General features: G+C 48.8%; 1 protein-coding gene across 2 annotated transcripts in view; it reads left to right on the top strand.

Moving 5' to 3' along the window:
• The window catches only part of AGGF1 (angiogenic factor with G-patch and FHA domains 1), a 321,895-nt gene that overhangs the window by 79,145 nt on the left and 223,718 nt on the right, over nt 1-19,032 (top strand). For both annotated transcript variants that reach the window (XM_069223545.1, XM_069223537.1), the window contains exons 5-6: nt 8,168-8,356; nt 15,533-15,881. In XM_069223545.1, coding sequence (XP_069079646.1) covers nt 8,168-8,356; nt 15,533-15,881 — 538 coding nt within the window. The remainder of the gene's footprint in view (nt 1-8,167; nt 8,357-15,532; nt 15,882-19,032) is intronic.

The following is a 19,032-nucleotide window of genomic DNA, read 5'->3' as shown; positions in this document are numbered from 1 at the left end:
CCCACAGCGACGCCTGCAGAGGAAATCCAGAGGCTCCCCCTGACTGCGACTGCCTGTAACAAGGGACCCGACGCCTGGAACCAACACTGCAACCACAGCCCCCAGGATCTGAAGGAACCGAACTCCAGTGCAGGAGCGACTCCCAGGCGACCTTTTGCCTAACCCAGGTGGTGGCTACCCCGAGGAGCCCCCGTGCCTTCCTGCATCGTTTAAGAGACCCCCCGGTCTCCCCATTGCTTCCTATACAAAACCCAACGCCTGTTTGCACTCTGCACCCGGCAGCCCCTGTGCCGCTGAGGGTGTACTCTCTGTGCCTGCTTGTGTCCCCCCCGGTGCCCTACAAAACCCCCCTGGTCTGCCCCCCCCGAGGCCGTGGGTACTCACATGCTGGCAGACTGGAACCGGGGCACCCCTGTTCTCCATTGAAGCCTATGTGTTTTGGGCACCTCTTTGACCTCTGCATCTGACCGGCCCTGAGCTGCTGGTGTGGTAACTTTGGGGTTGCCTTGAACCCCCAACGGTGGGCTACCTTTGACCCAACTTTGAACCCTGTAAGTGTTTTACTTACCTGTGAACTTAACCTCTACTTACCTCCCCCAGGAACTGTTGATTTTTGCAGTGTCCACTTTTAAAATAGCTTATTGCCATTTTTGCCAATACTGTGCATGATATTGTGATTATTCAGAGTTCCTAGAGTTCCTAAGTGAAATACCTTTCATTTAAAGTATTACTTGTAAATCTTGAACCTGTGGTTCTTAAAATAAACTATGAAAATATATGTTCGATGGCATCTGTCGCTGTAGATACGCATGTTCTGCAATAGCTCGCCATCTGGTGTTGGGCCGGAGTGTTACAAGTTGTTTTTCTTCGAAGAAGTCTTTCGAGTCACGGGACCGAGTGACTCCTCCTTTTGTCTCCATTGCGCATGGGCGTCGACTCCATCTTCGATTGTTTTTTTTCCGCCATCGGGTTCGGACGTGTTCCTGTCGCTCCGAGTTTCGGAACGGAAAATTAGCTAATTTCGGAAGATTTTCGTCGGTATTGTTGCGTTCGGGATCGGCGTACTTAGATTCCACACCGCATCGAAGATCGAAGAGCTCCGGTGCCCTTCGGGGTAGTTTTTCGATCCTCCGTCGGGGCCTGGTCGGCCCGACCGCGTGCTGAAGAACGCCGATGGAACGGACCCCGTTCCGCTTCTGCCCCAAATGCCACAATAAATACCCCTACACAGACCAACATTTGGTCTGCAACCTGTGCCTGTCACCTGAGCACAGCGAAGACACCTGCGAGGCCTGTCGTGCGTTCCGGTCCCGAAAAACACTCCGAGACCGTCGAGCCAGAAGACTTCAAATGGCGTCCGCACCGACAGCCCAACGGGAGTTCGAGGAACAGGAAGAAGAAGGTACCTTCTCGATCCAAGACTCAGACTCCGAAGGATTCGACGATACACAAACCGTGAGTAAGACGTCGAAAACCACACAAAGAAACATTTACAAGGCCCAGGGGACGCCACTGCCACCAGGCCATGGCTCAACCCATAAATTCGGTGACCGACCGTCCGCACCGAAAAAGGCCCAAACAGTGCCGAGATCGTCCGACTCCGGTCGAGACACCGGCACGCAGCCTTCTCGGGACCGAGAAAGTGCTGGAGACAAGCCTCGACACCGAGATGCCGGTGTGGACACGGCTCGACGCCGAGACAGCGGCACCGAAACAGATCGACGCCGAGAGGTTTCGGCCCCGAAAAGGAAAAAAGTCACCTCGGAGCCGAAAAAACACGCAGACAAAGTTTCGACACCGAAACAAACTGCAAGCGACCCAGCTTCAGGCTCTTATACAGAAGAGCACTCGCTAACCTCCCAAATGCAAAAGCATAGGTTTGAGGAAGAGCTACAAGCAACTGATGTGGACCATACGCAAAAGCGTATCTTCATTCAGCAGGGGACAGGAAAAATAAGCACCCTTCCCCCCATTAGGAGAAAGAGAAGGTTGGAGTTCCAGACGGAACAAGCACCACAACCAAAAGTGGTGAAAAGAGTTACACCACCACCCTCTCCTCCGCCCGTGATTAACGTTTCACCAGCACAAACTCCATCTCACTCCCCAGCTCACACCACCATGAGCCAGGGTGACCAAGATCAGGACGCATGGGACCTATACGACGCCCCAGTGTCAGATAACAGCCCGGAGGCATACCCTACAAAGCCATCTCCACCAGAAGACAGCACCGCGTACTCTCAGGTGGTGGCTAGAGCAGCACAATTTCATAACGTAAGCCTCCACTCAGAACAGGTCGAGGATGATTTCTTGTTCAACACACTCTCCTCCACCCACAGCTCCTACCAAAGCCTGCCTATGCTCCCTGGTATGCTCCGGCACGCAAAAGACATATTTAAGGAGCCGGTCAAAAGTAGGGCAATCACACCAAGGGTGGAAAAAAAGTATAAGCCGCCTCCTACGGACCCGGTTTTCATCACTACACAGCTGCCACCAGACTCTGTTGTTGTAGGAGCAGCTAGGAAAAGGGCCAACTCTCACACATCTGGAGATGCACCACCCCCAGATAAAGAAAGCCGCAAGTTCGATGCAGCTGGTAAGAGAGTCGCAGCACAAGCTGCAAACCAGTGGCGCATCGCGAACTCCCAGGCACTACTTGCGCGCTATGACAGAGCCCACTGGGACGAGATGCAACATCTCATTGAACATCTGCCCAAGGACTTCCAAAATAGGGCAAAACAAGTGGTTGAGGAGGGACAGACCATCTCCAACAACCAGATACGTTCCTCCATGGACGCTGCAGATACAGCTGCACGGACAATTAATACATCTGTAACTATCAGAAGGCATGCATGGCTCCGAACGTCTGGATTTAAACCAGAGATTCAACAAGCAGTTCTCAATATGCCTTTTAATGAAAAAGAACTGTTCGGTCCAGAAGTGGACACAGCGATTGAGAAACTCAAAAAAGATACGGACACTGCCAAAGCCATGGGCGCACTCTACTCCCCGCAGAGCAGAGGGAATTACAGCACATTCCGTAAAACGCCCTTTCGAGGGGGGTTTCGGGGTCAAAGCACACAAGCCAGCACCTCACAAGCAACACCGTCCACTTACCAGGGACAGTATAGAGGAGGTTTTCGGGGACAATATAGAGGAGGGCAATTCCCTAGAAATAGAGGGAGATTTCAAAGCCCCAAAACCCCTACTACTAAACAATGACTCACATGTCACTCACCCCCTCCACACAACACCAGTGGGGGGAAGAATAGGTCATTATTACAAAGCATGGGAGGAAATCACTACAGACACTTGGGTTCTAGCAATTATCCAACATGGTTATTGCATAGAATTTCTACAATTCCCTCCAAACATACCACCAAAAGCACAAAATTTAACAACACACCATTCCAATCTCCTGGAGATAAAAGTGCAGGCACTATTGCAAAAGAATGCAATCGAATTAGTGCCAAACACACAAATAAACACAGGAGTTTACTCACTGTACTTTCTGATACCAAAGAAGGACAAAACGCTGAGACCAATCCTAGACCTCAGAGTAGTGAACACTTTCATCAAATCAGACCACTTCCACATGGTCACACTACAAGAAGTATTGCCATTGCTAAAACTACACGACTACATGGCAACTTTAGACCTCAAGGATGCTTATTTCCATATACCAATACACCCATCGCACAGGAAATACCTAAGGTTTGTATTCAAAGGAATACATTACCAATTCAAGGTACTGCCTTTCGGATTAACAACCGCACCAAGAGTCTTTACCAAATGTCTAGCGGTAGTCGCTGCACACATAAGAAGGCAGCAAATACATGTGTTCCCATATTTGGACGACTGGCTAATCAAGGCCCATTCGTTCATACAGTGCTCAAATCACACAAATCACATTATACAAACCCTCTTCAAACTCGGGTTCACCGTCAATTTCACAAAATCCAAAATTCTGCCACGCAAGGTACAACAATACCTGGGAGCCATAATAGACACATCAAAGGGAGTAGCCACTCCAAGTCCACAAAGAATTCAAAATTTCAACACCATCATACAACGCATGTATCCAACACAAAAGATACAGGCAAAGATGGTATTACAACTCCTAGGCATGATGTCATCATGCATAGCCATTGTCCCAAACGCAAGACTGCACATGAGGCCCTTACAACAATGCCTAGCATCACAGTGGTCTCAAGCACAGGGTCACCTTCTAGATCTGGTGTTAATAGACCGCCAAACTTACCTCTCGCTTCTGTGGTGGAACAACATAAATTTAAACAAGGGGCGGCCTTTCCAAGACCCAGTGCCACAATACGTAATAACAACAGATGCTTCCATGACAGGGTGGGGAGCACACCTCGATCAACACAGCATACAAGGACAATGGAACGTACATCAAACAAAACTGCATATCAATCACCTAGAACTTCTAGCAGTTTTTCAAGCACTAAAAGCTTTCCAACCAATAATAGTTCACAAATACATTCTCGTCAAAACAGACAACATGACAACAATGTATTATCTAAACAAGCAGGGAGGGACGCACTCCACGCAGTTAAGCCTGCTAGCACAAAAAATTTGGCATTGGGCAATTCACAACCAAATTCGCCTAATTGCACAGTTTATACCAGGGATACAAAATCAACTCGCAGACAATCTCTCTCGAGATCACCAACAGGTCCACGAATGGGAAATTCACCCCCAAATTCTGAACACTTATTTCAAACTCTGGGGAACACCTCAGATAGACTTGTTTGCGACAAGGGAGAACGCAAAATGCCAAAACTTCGCATCCAGGTACCCACACAAACAATCCCAAGGCAATGCCCTATGGATGAACTGGTCAGGGATATTTGCTTACGCTTTTCCTCCTCTCCCTCTCCTTCCTTACCTGGTAAACAAACTCAGTCAAAGCAAACTCAAACTCATATTGATAGCACCAACTTGGGCAAGGCAACCCTGGTACACAACGCTGCTAGACCTATCAGTGGTACCCTGCATCAAATTGCCCAACAGGCCAGATCTGTTAACACAGCACAACCAAAAGATCAGACACCCAGATCCAGCATCGCTGAATCTAGCAATCTGGCTCCTGAAATCCTAGAATTCGGGCACTTACAACTTACCCAAGAATGTATGGAAGTCATAAAACAAGCAAGAAGGCCATCCACCAGGCACTGCTATGCAAGTAAATGGAAGAGGTTTGTTTGCTACTGCCATATTAATCAAATACAACCATTACACACAACTCCAGAACATGTAGTGGGTTACTTGCTTCACTTACAAAAATCTAACCTAGCTTTCTCTTCCATTAAGATTCACCTTGCAGCAATATCTGCATACCTGCAGACTACCTATTCAACTTCCCTATATAGAATACCAGTCATTAAAGCATTCATGGAGGGCCTTAGGAGAATTATACCACCAAGAACACTACCTGTTCCTTCATGGAACCTAAATGTTGTCCTAACTAGACTTATGGGTCCACCTTTTGAACCCATGCACTCCTGCGATATACAGTTCCTAACCTGGAAGGTGGCATTTCTCATCGCCATTACTTCCCTGAGAAGAGTAAGCGAGATTCAGGCGTTTACTATACAGGAACCTTTTATACAACTACACAAAAATAAAGTCGTCCTAAGGACCAATCCTAAATTTTTGCCAAAGGTTATTTCACCGTTCCATCTAAATCAAACAGTGGAACTTCCAGTGTTCTTTCCACAGCCAGATACCGTAGCTGAAAGGGCACTACATACATTAGATGTCAAAAGAGCATTGATGTATTACATTGACAGAACAAAGAACATCAGAAAGACTAAACAACTCTTTATTGCATTTCAAAAACCTCATGCAGGAAACCCAATTTCAAAACAAGGTATAGCCAGATGGATAGTTAAATGCATCCAAATCTGCTACCTTAAAGCTAAACGACAGCTGCCCATTACACCAAGGGCACACTCAACCAGAAAGAAAGGTGCTACCATGGCCTTTCTAGGAAACATCCCAATGCAAGAAATATGTAAGGCAGCCACATGGTCTACGCCTCACACATTCACCAAGCACTACTGTGTAGACGTGTTATCCGCACAACAAGCCACAGTAGGTCAAGCCGTATTAAGGACATTATTTCAAACTACTTCCACTCCTACAGGCTGATCCACCGCTTTTGGGGAAATAACTGCTTACTAGTCTATGCAGAACATGCGTATCTACAGCGACAGATGCCATCGAACTGAAAATGTCACTTACCCAGTGTACATCTGTTCGTGGCATCAGTCGCAGTAGATTCGCATGTGCCCACCCGCCTCCCCGGGAGCCTGTAGCAGTTTGGAAGTTACCTTCAATTATTTATATATGTATCATCTCAACCTTAAATAGGTGCATACTTAGTCACTCCATTGCATGGGCACTATTACTACAATTCAACTCCTACCTCACCCTCTGCGGGGAAAAACAATCGAAGATGGAGTCGACGCCCATGCGCAATGGAGACAAAAGGAGGAGTCACTCGGTCCCGTGACTCGAAAGACTTCTTCGAAGAAAAACAACTTGTAACACTCCGGCCCAACACCAGATGGCGAGCTATTGCAGAACATGCGAATCTACTGCGACTGATGCCACGAACAGATGTACACTGGGTAAGTGACATTTTCATTTTCTATATAAAAACCTATTGGCCTGGAGTAAGTCTTTGAGTGTCTGTTCCTCATTTATTGCCTGTGTGTTTACAACAAATGCTTAACACTACCCTCTGATAAGCCTACTGCTCGACCACTACCCCAAAATAGAGCATTAGAATTATCTCTTTTTGCCACTATCTTACCTCTAAGGGGAACCCTTGGACTCTGTGCACACTATTTCTTACTTTTAAATAGTATATACAGAGCCAACTTCCTACATACAGTTACAATTATTCCCCAATGATAAAATGCTGGCCTTTGCATACTGTTGATAATTGTTGGCAACTTGAGGCATCCATGATGCCCATCCTTGGTAAAAATCGGACTCTTGCATAATGATATTTCTTGCCAAGTTGTGGGAATGATACTGGTGTTTCCTATTGTTATGGACATCAGTAGTATGATGATGTCTGCCTCTAGTATAATGCTGACCCTGAGAGAATGGTACTAATTTCAGACATATTTGGTACATCAATGGTACAGTGCAACCACCATTAAACAAATGTGCCGAACCGTGGCATAATGTTCTTCCTGAAATAATGGTAGTAAGTCCTAGTCCATGCATGAATTATTGCTTATGTTACTGCTTTAATGAGCGCTTGTGTGACTGTGTGGTATTTCTCACTCATTTTCGCTTCAAGCTCCTGTATAGGCACAGTGCTCAGTACAAGGTGAGAGCACAACTCTTGCATGTTAGCCGTGTATCACATACTACAGGCATAGTTTTTCACCCAAGGCACTCTGACAGAGTTACTAGTTGCCTATCTGCAATGCATACCAGCGCCCTCGGGGTAAAAAGTCTATATAAATACATAAACTATACATATAACATAGGACAGTGGTTCCCAACCTTTTGACTTTTTTTGGATCCCCACTTTATCATTACTGGAAGCCAGGGACCCCCAGCGAATCATTATTGTAATCCGGGGGGCCCCCACTGAGACATTACTGAAAGCTGGGGACCTAATCTATTGATATTAATTAATTTTCTAAGCTGTCGCGGACCCCCTGAAGAGGCTTCGCGGACCCCCAGCGGTCCCCGGACCACAGGTTGGGAACCACTGACATAGGATGTGCCAATTTAGCAATCTTTTTTGATTCTTGTGTGATGTTTTTAGATCCAGCTTTATATCTGTTTTACAAAACGAGTAACTTATATTTTTTATTGTACCCAAGGTGACACTAACCAATGTTATTAGTACCCTCTCCTTTTAGTCAGTGTTTCTTTAGGTATGATATCATGACAATTATTTGCCTAAAATAGGCTTTGTAACCCAATTGCTACCTTTATCAGTATGTCTCAGTGGCCCTCATTCTTCATTTTGTTGTTGTTTTCAGCATAGTCAGGATTTTTGTTTTCACATTTTAGTGGTTTATAAAATCTTGGAATCGTCTGTGGTTTTGGTCACATTTAATTAATTTACATTTTACAAAACTACTACGTGTCTCATTTGTGTATGTCCATTTGACAGGAAAATCAGCTTTATTATGATGCAAACTCTGGATCCTACTATTACTTTGATGCCGATAGTGAACAGTACCTGTTTCACTCACGTGTTGACCTGCCATCTAGCCAAATGATGGAATATCAGACGAACCAAGAGAAAAAGAGGACAAAGAAACAACTGGAGCCATGTGGTACAGTGCCACATGTAGCCAAGGTAATCATTTCCAAACACATTCCTAATTTCTGACTACTTTCTGGTATTTTTATTTTTTGTTTACATTGTTTAGAAGTATATTTATGTAAATAAAGAAAAAACACATTGACACTTCTTTTTCTACTGTTCAAATGATTAATTAGACGGTATTTGTAGATTTGTGTACATTTGTGAAGGCATCATCTCCTAAAGAATACAGTTTAGAGCCAGAAAACGGTAAATGATAGCAGCAGTAATAACCACTACCAGAATGTCTGTCTTCATTCTGCATTGTTCAAGGAGCGATGAAGTTCTAAGATGCAAAGTGGTGGGAATGATGTAACTTACTAGAACACACTGGACACATTTTTTTTTTTAAGAACCAAATTTTTCTTGTTTTCATGAAAGAAGTGAAACACAGTGCACTTACCATAAGCTCCAACATCACAATGAATTGAGTACAATACATAGGACGCGGTCTGTAGCTGGACACCCAGCGCTATAGCAAAACACCATGATAGGCCCACCATTTCCCCCATATTTTGTCATGTTTTACTGGACACCCTTGGGCCTCATAAATAGGCTTTTCCTGACGCGCGCACCAATCCATCACCCACTCTCCACCCCACCACCGAAGGACCCCAAGGCAACTTCCACCCACGAGCAGTATCCCTCTTGGCAACCAGGCACGCAACCCCTATAAATATCCGATCCGCTCGTGGGGCCCCTAATTTCTCCAAAAGCCCCAGCAGCACAACCCGGGGACCCAAGTCAACAGGACGACACAGGACATCTGCCTCACTAATCCCCTCCCAAAATGGTCGTATTTGGGGACAGTTCCAGGTTACTTGGAAAAAATCTCACCCGGAAGACCACACCTAGAACAAGCTGCCCCCACCCGACATCCTCAACACTATTGCTGGGGACAGATCGGAAGCATGGAGATAGTTGAACTGCACCATTTGCAGCTTAGCCGATATGGCCAACTCTCATGGGGCCAACAATGCCTCCCGCCAGTCGTACCGCGTCCAATTCCCCTACCCAGTGCGTCCATCGCTGGCGCAGATGGTCTAACCCATCTGGGGCATTTGTGAGTAGCGATTTATACATTTGGGACACTGCTTTGTTCCCCAGACTCCCGCCTAACAACTTGGCCTCGAGCGGGTTGCAATCCAGGAGCTGGGTGTGCACTGCAGCGTGGGCCTCCAAGGCATGGAGCATCTGCAGATACCGGAAGAACTGCGTCAGGTGCAACCCATATTGAGTTCTCATATCTTGGAATGACATAAGGTCGTCTCCCATATAGACATCACCTCAGTAAGTAATTCCTATTAAATCCCACTGCAGAAAGCCTTTTAGTGCGGTGAGTTGGTGCAGCCAGTCGCCGCACCAAAGCGGGGTCATTCAAGTAAGACGCCGGTCCCAATTTATACGTTTCAGAGCCGCACTCCAAAAGTGCACCACCACTCGGGTGCATGATGCACTCTGGACAGGAACCCTGCCACCATAAAGCATATCCCATAGGCCCCCAAAGCCCGCTTCTCAAATCTCCAGTCAGTACGCCGGGTCATCCCAACCCCCGGCTAAGCAATCGTTTAATGGCACCACCTGGGCGGCTAGATAGTAAATATAGAGATCCGGGACACCCATGCCCCTCTCATATGGGGACTTCTGCACGGTGTGAAAAGCCACCTTGTGCCTCCCACCATTCCAAATAAAATTTGTAAACTTGAATGTTATAGCACAGAAGCAAGCCCTTGGTATGTGGTAAGGGTAGTTTGCAAGGGCATACAAGTATCGAGGTAGCCACATCATCTTGAGGAAGGCTGTTCGCCCCATAGGATTGAGAGGGAGATCCCTCCAGTGCTGCAGGTCCCTGTCCAGACGCACCAACAAGTTCTCGAAGTTTAGCAGCCACGCGAGGTCAAGTAGAGAGGAAATGTGGACCCCCAAGTATTTAAATGCGTTTCTCCTCATGGGGACCTGAGGACACCACAGTGTACCCTCTGCATCCCTCCCGGACCTCCACCAATGCGGATTTTTGGGCGTTGACAAAAAGACCAGACACTTCCCCAAATCACTCTAATAGTTCCATACATCTGGGTCCCGACACGGGTGGATCGCTAAGAAATACTAGCACATCGTAAGCATACAGCGCAACTCTATCCTCCGTCCCCTCCCTCAACCTCCAGCTCCACATCCGGGGATCGCCCTGCAGCAAACACGCCAGAGGCTCAATCACCAACGTGAAAAGCAGAGGAGAAAAATCAAAAAGTCCCCCATTCACCTGAAGCCGGGCCGTTGATACAGAAGACAGATCATCCGACGAAGCAGGGCCCCAATACCATGCAAGGACCACCTCCATATCCATGAAACCGTATCAAATGCCTTACAGAAATCTATAAGAAGAAGGGCCAGAGGGCTATTGGCGCAAGAGCCATGGGACAGGGCCACCTGTAGTCGCCGGATACAGTGACGCGTGCTCCTGCCAGGCATGATGCCACATTGATCCGGATGAATAAGGTGGGGTAGCGTGTGCGTGAGACGTAGAGCCAGCGCCTTAGCATATATCTTTATATCAGCGTTTATAAAGGCGACTGGCCGATATGACACACATTGGTCTAAAGCTTGTCCCTCTTTAGGCAGGACTACAATTGTGGCGCACTCAAGTTCAGACAGAAAAGCCCCCGCTGTCAGGGCCACATCGTAAAGTTTCCCTCTCAACCAAACGCGGGAGAGGATCTTTGGTATAAAATTCCTGGTAATAATTTGCAAAGACCCCAGCAATCACGTCTAATTCCACATGGGTGTTCCCTCCTCGGTCTGTTACGCAGGCACCACCCTGGCTACCGCCCCATGTGTCGCCATCCAATAGAGCAATTTACCTGCCTTATCACCCAGCTCATACACCCTCCTAGTCGAGGCCTGCCAACATTGCTTGGCCTTCTCAAGAGACCTTTGGTGTAGCTCCGATCGCGCCAGGGCCAGCTGACGTTGCACTGCCAGCACGTCTGGGCGTCCATCACGCCCCTCCAGCTCTAATACTTTAGCCTCAAGTTGTTCACATTGCGCCCTCTGGCGCTGATCCCGTAAGCAAATATAACCCTTGATAATACCCCTCATCGTTGGCTTGCATACCGCCCACACCATCGCCCCAGAGGTCACCGAGCCGACATTGCACTGAAAGAAAGCCTCAAGTTCCCCCTTGACGAAACTAGCACAGTCCGGGGACTGCAGGTGCCAAGCATTGAGCCGTCCGAATGGTCGCTGTGACCGATGCACAGCACCCCACTCAGCAAACAGATCAGATATACCCAGAGGAAGGATTTGAATAGACCTTACATTCAACACGTCTGTCGCCGGGGCCCACACAAGGTCGATACGGGCCTCGGTGTGGTGGGCGGCAGACCGATGGGTGTAGGTACTTTTACGTGGGTTCCACACCCGCCATACATCGCAGAGCCCCCGGTACTCTGTCCAGCTCCTAAGGATCCCAGATCTAGCGCAACGGGCGGAGCTGGGTTCCATGGAGACATCCCAGCTTGGGTCTGGCACTGCATTAAAGTCACCGCCCACCAGCGTGAACCCGGCCGGCATAGAAGCCAAAAGCGATCCAAGAGCCGCACATGTGGCCTTCAACAGGTGTGGGGAACATAGCAAGACGCCAGGTTATATTGTTTGGCCTCCATCTGGCCCTCAACACCGATATAGCTCCCCAATGGATCCTCGTGAACCTTAGTAATGACCAGCGGCACTGACCTGTGGAGCAACAGGGCCACCCCCATGACCATCGCAAAAACCCCGAGTGGTAGACTCTATCATAACCAAAACGCCCCAGGAAGGAGCAACGGGTACACAACAAGGACGTCTACTGCAACAGAACCACCCCGTGGGCATGTCTTTTGATGTATCTAAGCACCGCGATCACTTTGATGTGGGCCAGGAGCCCATTAACGTTCCATGAGATGATTAGATCCTCTACCCCACAAGAATATTATGTTCCAGCCCATAGTGCATCCCTCCAGACAAGGGACAGCGCGTGAGACGGTAGATCCCGCAATCACCAGCCACCACTCCATCGCCAGGCCTCCAACTGCGTCCGAGGCATAAATTGGTGGAGCAACTATGGTGCACAAAACCCGCTTATAAACATAAAAACAACATACAGTATGCAACTCTGTAACTACGTAAACAAAGCCCATCCCCCCAAACTCCCCCCACCCCATACTTCCACCCCAGAAGCATCTGTCACCCACACAAACATCCTAGTCTACAGTAACTTGTGGAGGTGCTGGATGATCTACTGCTGAGTATCACCCCCGCTCATGTACGGATAATCCGCCTGACAGCTAAAGTGTATTAATACTAGTATGTAATGAGAGGCAGTACCCTGTTTGTGCAGCCATACTCCTGAACATAACCACACTCCCATTCCCCGGCCCCCCCATCCTGGATGGGCCTGAGATTATAGTGACTCAGATTAGACATAGTACAGAACTAATTATAATGCCGTTCACACTTTCAAGTTCAAGCCGTGGATTAGCTGCCATCAAGGAGGATGCCCTGTAGAGTAAAAAATGGCCGGATTGTTAGACAGGGAGGAGTCGCAGCTTTCTGCCTGCATCAAGTCAGGTCCCAGGGCTGGGTGTGCCTCCGCCAGGACCTCAGCTGCTGCTTGCGGGCCCCCACACCAGGCCTCAGTGACCGTGCAGCAACCCTGTTCGTACATTCCATCACTATGCCACCTCTGGGGTGCAGCTCCCTTTGCTCCGTCTCCCATTCTCATGCTTGCTGCGGCGTTTCGAAGAACAGGGAAGAAGCACCTTATATCACTTTCAATTTAGCAGGAAAGAGGCGCATATAGCATATGTTTAGTGGCCGTAGTTTTTGCTGTACTTCCTCGTAGGAGTGTCTACATTGTTGCACAGCGCAAGTATAGTCTGGGAAAAGCAGTATTTGGCATTAGAATAGCGCAACTCCCCCTTGGCACGGGCCTTCCGCAGAATGGTAGTCCGGTCCTTGTAGTTGAAAAGGTGGATCACCACCAGCCGGGGAGGCGCCCCAGGCGGAGGCCGGCTGGCCAGCGCTCGATGTGCCCTTTCCACCGTGAAGCAGCTGGATAACTTCCCTTCAGGCACCCATGAACGAAACCAGGTTTCCATAAGATCTTCCATTCTGCCTCCTGCAGTTTCTTCAGGCAACCCACCAGGCGAAGATTGTTTCTCCACGACCTATTTTCGGCGTCCTCGGCCCTCTACTCCAGGCCAGACTCCTTTGAGATGAGCTGGGTAATCTGCACTTGAAGTGCGGACATTTCATCCTCCACTGTAGAAATTCTAGTTTCAGTCTCAGTCACCCTCTCTACCACCTGCCGCAAGTCTTGACGGGCCAGGGATAAGTCTACTCGGACCCCATCCACCTTAGATTCGACCACCTCCCTGGAGTCCTGGACTGCCTTCAGGAGCGTTGCCATGTCCGGAGGGGGAGTGGCAGGGGTTATGCCGACCTCTCTTAATGTACCAGATGCTTGGCCGGTAGAGGAGTCTCTGGGTGCGGTGTACTGATCCATTTTAGTCTGTGCTGCTTTAGTCTGGGGGGGTGGGGTTTGTCCCGCCCCATTACTACGATCCTTCACTCAACGTCCCCACTCCAAGAACAGCATGATTCCACCGCAGAACAGGATTAGGATCAGGATCGGGAGACCAAGGCCACGGCAACACACAGTGCAGCTCTCCCCTCACATCCGGTCCAGGCTCACAGACAGCAAGGCCTCCCCCGACCAAAGTGCCCCAAACAGAAGCGTTGCGCTTCTGAGCCCGAGAGGATGTGAGCCGCAGAGAAGGAACCGCCAGCAGAGGCGCAGGCTGGGCGTAGCTATCTCCAGTTCGGAGAGGCCAAGGCCCCCATGAATCAGTCAGGCCCCCTCAATAGCGCCTCACGAACGCACACCGCAGGCCAGGCAGACCGCTGCCTCAGTACCAGGGCCCCAACAGCCCGCCTGCAACGCCAGCCCAGTCCAGCCGTTCCAGGAAGCCGGAGGTGGTCCACAGACCACAAGGAGGTAAGTATCAGAGGGGGCAGTTCCAGCGGGCCCCACCAAAACCAGCAGCTCTCCGAGGCAGCGTCCAACCACGCTCTGCAACAGATGGCACAACGTTCTTCTACAAGCGAACCCTCCAGGGCCCGACCTTCAGTGGCTATCTCCACTCTACTCCGGCCCGGCGCTCTCTTGGTGCCTCAGAAGGCACAGTCTCCGTCAACACCCGGCCTCTTGACCACAGGAGGAGGCAGACCAGTAGCGGCCATGACCCCACGCGGCCTGCAAGAGGTGCCCCATGGGGGGCGGGGCACTGCAGCGGTCCCGTCCACGGCCTCCAGGCCTCAAACTAGGCCGCAGCGCCACGTCTTTAGAACATGATCTCCAGGGCCCCCGCACAGAAAGTCACATCCGGGCCCGGGACCCCCGCCGCTCACGGCACCAACAACGTCTGGGCCTCACCGTCCAGCTCCCACAGCTGATCCTGCAGTTGCTAGGACTCCTCCTGGGACTCGACATTGTGTAATGTGACCAACAGAGTCTCCAAGGCTTCTTATGGCCTCAATTAATGTCCTTAAAATCCCTAGCTATGCATAGATAGCACACCATGTTTAACAATTATATTAGCACTGCTTTAACTTAGGCTATTTAAATTGTGTTGAGAGTTCCTCCTCATTAAAATGTATCTGTGGCATAACTAATAATTAACTATCTCATTATTATAACAAGAAAGTCAAGAAATACAGGGATCTGTGAAGGCTTAGTTTTTAGGCATATGTAACAATACTAGCCAACTGTATGGGCTGGTAATGTTAGTGGACGAATTATGTTATCCTCAAAAATGGGCGGGCAAAACTGACCAAAAACTTGCAGTGCTCCTCTGCACTACGTATATTTATAGTTAAAGAGAAGCTGAAGGAGGAAAGCACAAAAACATATAGGGAAAAGTAATAATGGAAGGTGATTTCTACTTGTGGAAGTGTTATTAACCAATAGGTAGTTTAAAACATTTGGGAAGTTATAAGTTCAGTGTCATGTAGTTAAGACTGAAAGCATCTTGCCCCTTCTCGATCTACTCGCTGATCCTTTAGTACATTTTATTGTGAAGTTCTATAATTTTGCAGTCAATTTACTAATTACCAAAAATTATTTTCCTTAAGGATATCAAAGTTGAAGATCAGACTTCAGTAACCAGTCTGCCATACCATTACACACCTGACCAGCAGATGAGTTCAGTGAAGAAAGACAATAATTCCAGCCAGAAAAAGAGGGTCAAGAGGGGCCCTTCTGTTGTAGATAAAACAGAGAAGCCCATTTTGAGTAAGAAGGACAGTGCAGACCAGAACACAGAGTCTACTGCAGCTTTTGCATCTGTGGATGACAGCGATGACGAGGAAGGCAATAGTGATACAGAAGAAGGTGAAATTACTAACTCTGAAGTCGAAGAAGATTGTTGTGAAGATGGAGTAAATGAAAATAGTACAGATTCAGACAACTCTGAAGTTGAAGGTAAATTTATTATTTATGACATTTGCTAAAAGGTAAGGCTTATAGTGCAAATTGTACAGGGCCAATAGAGATATATTATCTGTGCAAAAGGTTTCCAGATTTTCAGATTAGCTTAATTTTAGTGTTATTTTAGTTGCGTATTGTGCCTTTTGGTATTTTGGGGTCAGAACTTTTTATGTGAGCAGGGGGTGGGAAAATATATGTTTGATTGGCTGTCGATACACATGCACTGCATACTCCTGCCGTCTAGTGTTGACTCTGGAGTGGTGTAAGTTGTTTTTCTTCAAAGAAGAGTGACTCCTCCTCACGGTGATACTGCACATGGGCATCAACTTTTTTGTTAGATTGTTTACTCTCAGCCGTCGGGTTCGGTTGTGTCTTTCTCGGCCTTTCGACTTCCTCCAGTTCAAAATCTTTTTTTCCTTCTTCCCATAGTATTGTTTGTGCTCGCGCCTTTCCATCTAAGCGCTCTCCTTGAATAGCATGTCCGGACACCGACTGCTTTCCCTTTGGGGCATCTTTGCCCAACTCTGACCTGCCTTACTAAGCAGCACTGAACGATATGCCAACCTTGTAGGAAGTTGGCTCTGTATGCACTATTTCAAAGTAAGGAATAGTATGCACAGAGTCCAAGGGTTCCCCTTAGAGGTAAGATAGTGGCAAAAAGAGATAATACTAATGCTCTATTTTGTGGTAGTGTGGTCGAGCAGTAGGCTTATCAAAGGAGTAGTGTTGAGCATTTGTTGTACATACACACAGGCAATAAATGAGGAACACACACTCAAAGACAAATCCAGGCCAATAGGTTTTTGTATAGAAAAAATATCTTTTCTTAGTTTATTTTAGGAACCACAGGTTCAAATTCTACATGTAATACTTTGCATGAAAGGTATTGCAGGTAAGTACTTTAGGAACTTTGAATAATCACAATAGCATATATACTTTTCCAATAAAACACATATAGCTATTTTAAAACTAGTCAGTGCAATTTTCACAGTTCCTAGGGGAGGTAAGTAATTGTTAGTTCTTGCAGGTAAGTAAACCACCTACGGGGTTCAAGTTTGGGTCCAAGGTAGCCCACCGTTGGGGGTTCAGAGCAACCCCAAAGTTACCACACCAGCAGCTCAGGGCCGGTCAGGTGCAGAGTTCAAAGTGGTGCCCAAAACACATAGGCTTCAATGGAGAAGGGGATGCCCCGGTTCCAGTCTGCCAGCAGGTAAGTACCCGCGTCTTCGGAGGGCAGACCAGGGGGGTTTTGTAGGGCACCAGGGGGGACACAAGTTAACACAGAAAGTACACCCTCAGCAGCACGGTGGAGGCCGGGTGCAGTGTGCAAACACACGTCGGGTTTGTAATTGAAATCAATGGGAGACCAAGGGGTCTCTTCAGCGATGCAGGCAAGGGGGGGGGGGCTCCTCGGGGTAGCCACCACCTGGGCAAGGGAGAGGGCCTCCTGGGGGGTCACTCCTGCACTGGAGTTCCGATCTTTCAGGTCCTGGGGGCTGCGGGTGCAGAGTCTTTTCCAGGCGTCGGGATCTGGGAGTCAGGCAGTCGCGGTCAGGGGGAGCCTCGGGATTCCCTCTGCAGGTGTCGCTGTGGGGGATCGGGGGGGGGGCAACTCTGGCTACTCACGGTCTCGTAGTCGCCGGGGAGTCCTCCCTGAAGTGTTTGTTCTCCACAAGTCGAGCCGGGGACGTCGGGTGCGGAGTTGCAAGTCTCACGCTTCTGGCGGGAAATGCAGTTGTCTTTAAGTTGCTTCTTTGGAAACAAAGTTGCAGTCTTGGGTGAACAGGGCCGCTGTTCTCGGTTGTTTCTTGGTCCTTTTAGAGCAGGGCAGTCCTCTGAGGATTCAGAGGTCGCTGGTCCTGGGGAAAGCGTCGCTGGAGCAGTTTCTTCAGAAGGGGAGGGGGAGACAGGCCGGTAGAGCTGGGGCCAAAGCAGTTGGTGTCTCCGTCTTCTCTGCAGGGTTTTTCAGCTCAGCAGTCCTCTTCTTCTTAGGTTGCAGGAATCTGAGTTCCTAGGTTCAGGGGAGCCCCTAAATACAGAATTTAGGGGTGTGTTTAGGTCAGGGAGGGCAGTAGCCAATGGCTACTAGCCCTGAGGGTGGCTACACCCTCTTTGTGCCTCCTCCCAAGGGGAGGGGGTCACATTCCTATCCCTATTGGGGGGATCCTCCATCTGCAAGATTAAGGATTCCTAAAAGTCAGAGTCACTTCAGCTCAGGTTGCCTTAGGGGCTGTCCTGACTGGCCAGTGACTCCTCCTTGTTTTTCTCATTATCTCCTCTGGCCTTGCCGCCAAAAGTGGGGCCGTGGCCGGAGGGGACGGGCAACTCCACTAGCTGGAATGCCCTTTAGTGCTGTAACAAAGGGGTTGAGCCTTTGAGGCTCACCACCAGGTGTTACAGCTCCTGCAAGGGGGAGGTGATAAGCATCTCCACCCAGTGCAGGCTTTGTTACTAGCCACAGAGTGACAAAGGCACTCTCCCCATGTGGCCAGCAACATATCTCGAGTGTGGCAGGCTGCTAAAACCAGTCAGCCTACACGGGTAGTTGGTTAAGGTTTCAGGGGGCACCTCTAAGGTGCCCTCTGGGGTGTATTTTACAATAAAATGTACACTGGCATCAGTGTGCATTTATTGTGCTGAGAAGTTTGATACCAAACTTCCCACTATTCAGTGTAGCCATTATGGTGCTGTGGAGTTCGTGTATGACAGACTCCCAGACCATATACTCTTATGGCTACCCTGCACTTACAATGTCCAAGGTTTGGCTTAGACACTGTAGGAGCACAGTGCTCATGCACTGGTGCCCTCACCTATGGTATAGTGCACTCTGCCTTAGGGCTGTAAGGCCTGCTAGAGGGGTGACTTATCTATACTGCATAGGCTGTGTGAGGTTGGCATGGCACCCAGAGGGGAGTGCCATGTTGACTTACTCGTTTTGTCCTCACCAGCACACACAAGCTGGCAAGCAGTGTGTCTGTGCTGAGTGAGGGGTCCCCAGGGTGGCATAAGATATGCTGCAGCCCTTAGAGACCTTCCCTGGCATCAGGGCCCTTGGTACCAGGGGTACCAGTTACAAGGGACTTACCTGGATGCCAGGGTGAGCCAATTGTGTAAACAAAAGTACAGGTTAGGGAAAGAACACTGG

The sequence above is a fragment of the Pleurodeles waltl genome, chromosome 1_1 (assembly GCF_031143425.1).
Source record: "Pleurodeles waltl isolate 20211129_DDA chromosome 1_1, aPleWal1.hap1.20221129, whole genome shotgun sequence".
NCBI classification, from domain to species: domain Eukaryota; kingdom Metazoa; phylum Chordata; class Amphibia; order Caudata; family Salamandridae; genus Pleurodeles; species Pleurodeles waltl.
This window is presented reverse-complemented; position numbering and strand designations above follow the sequence as displayed.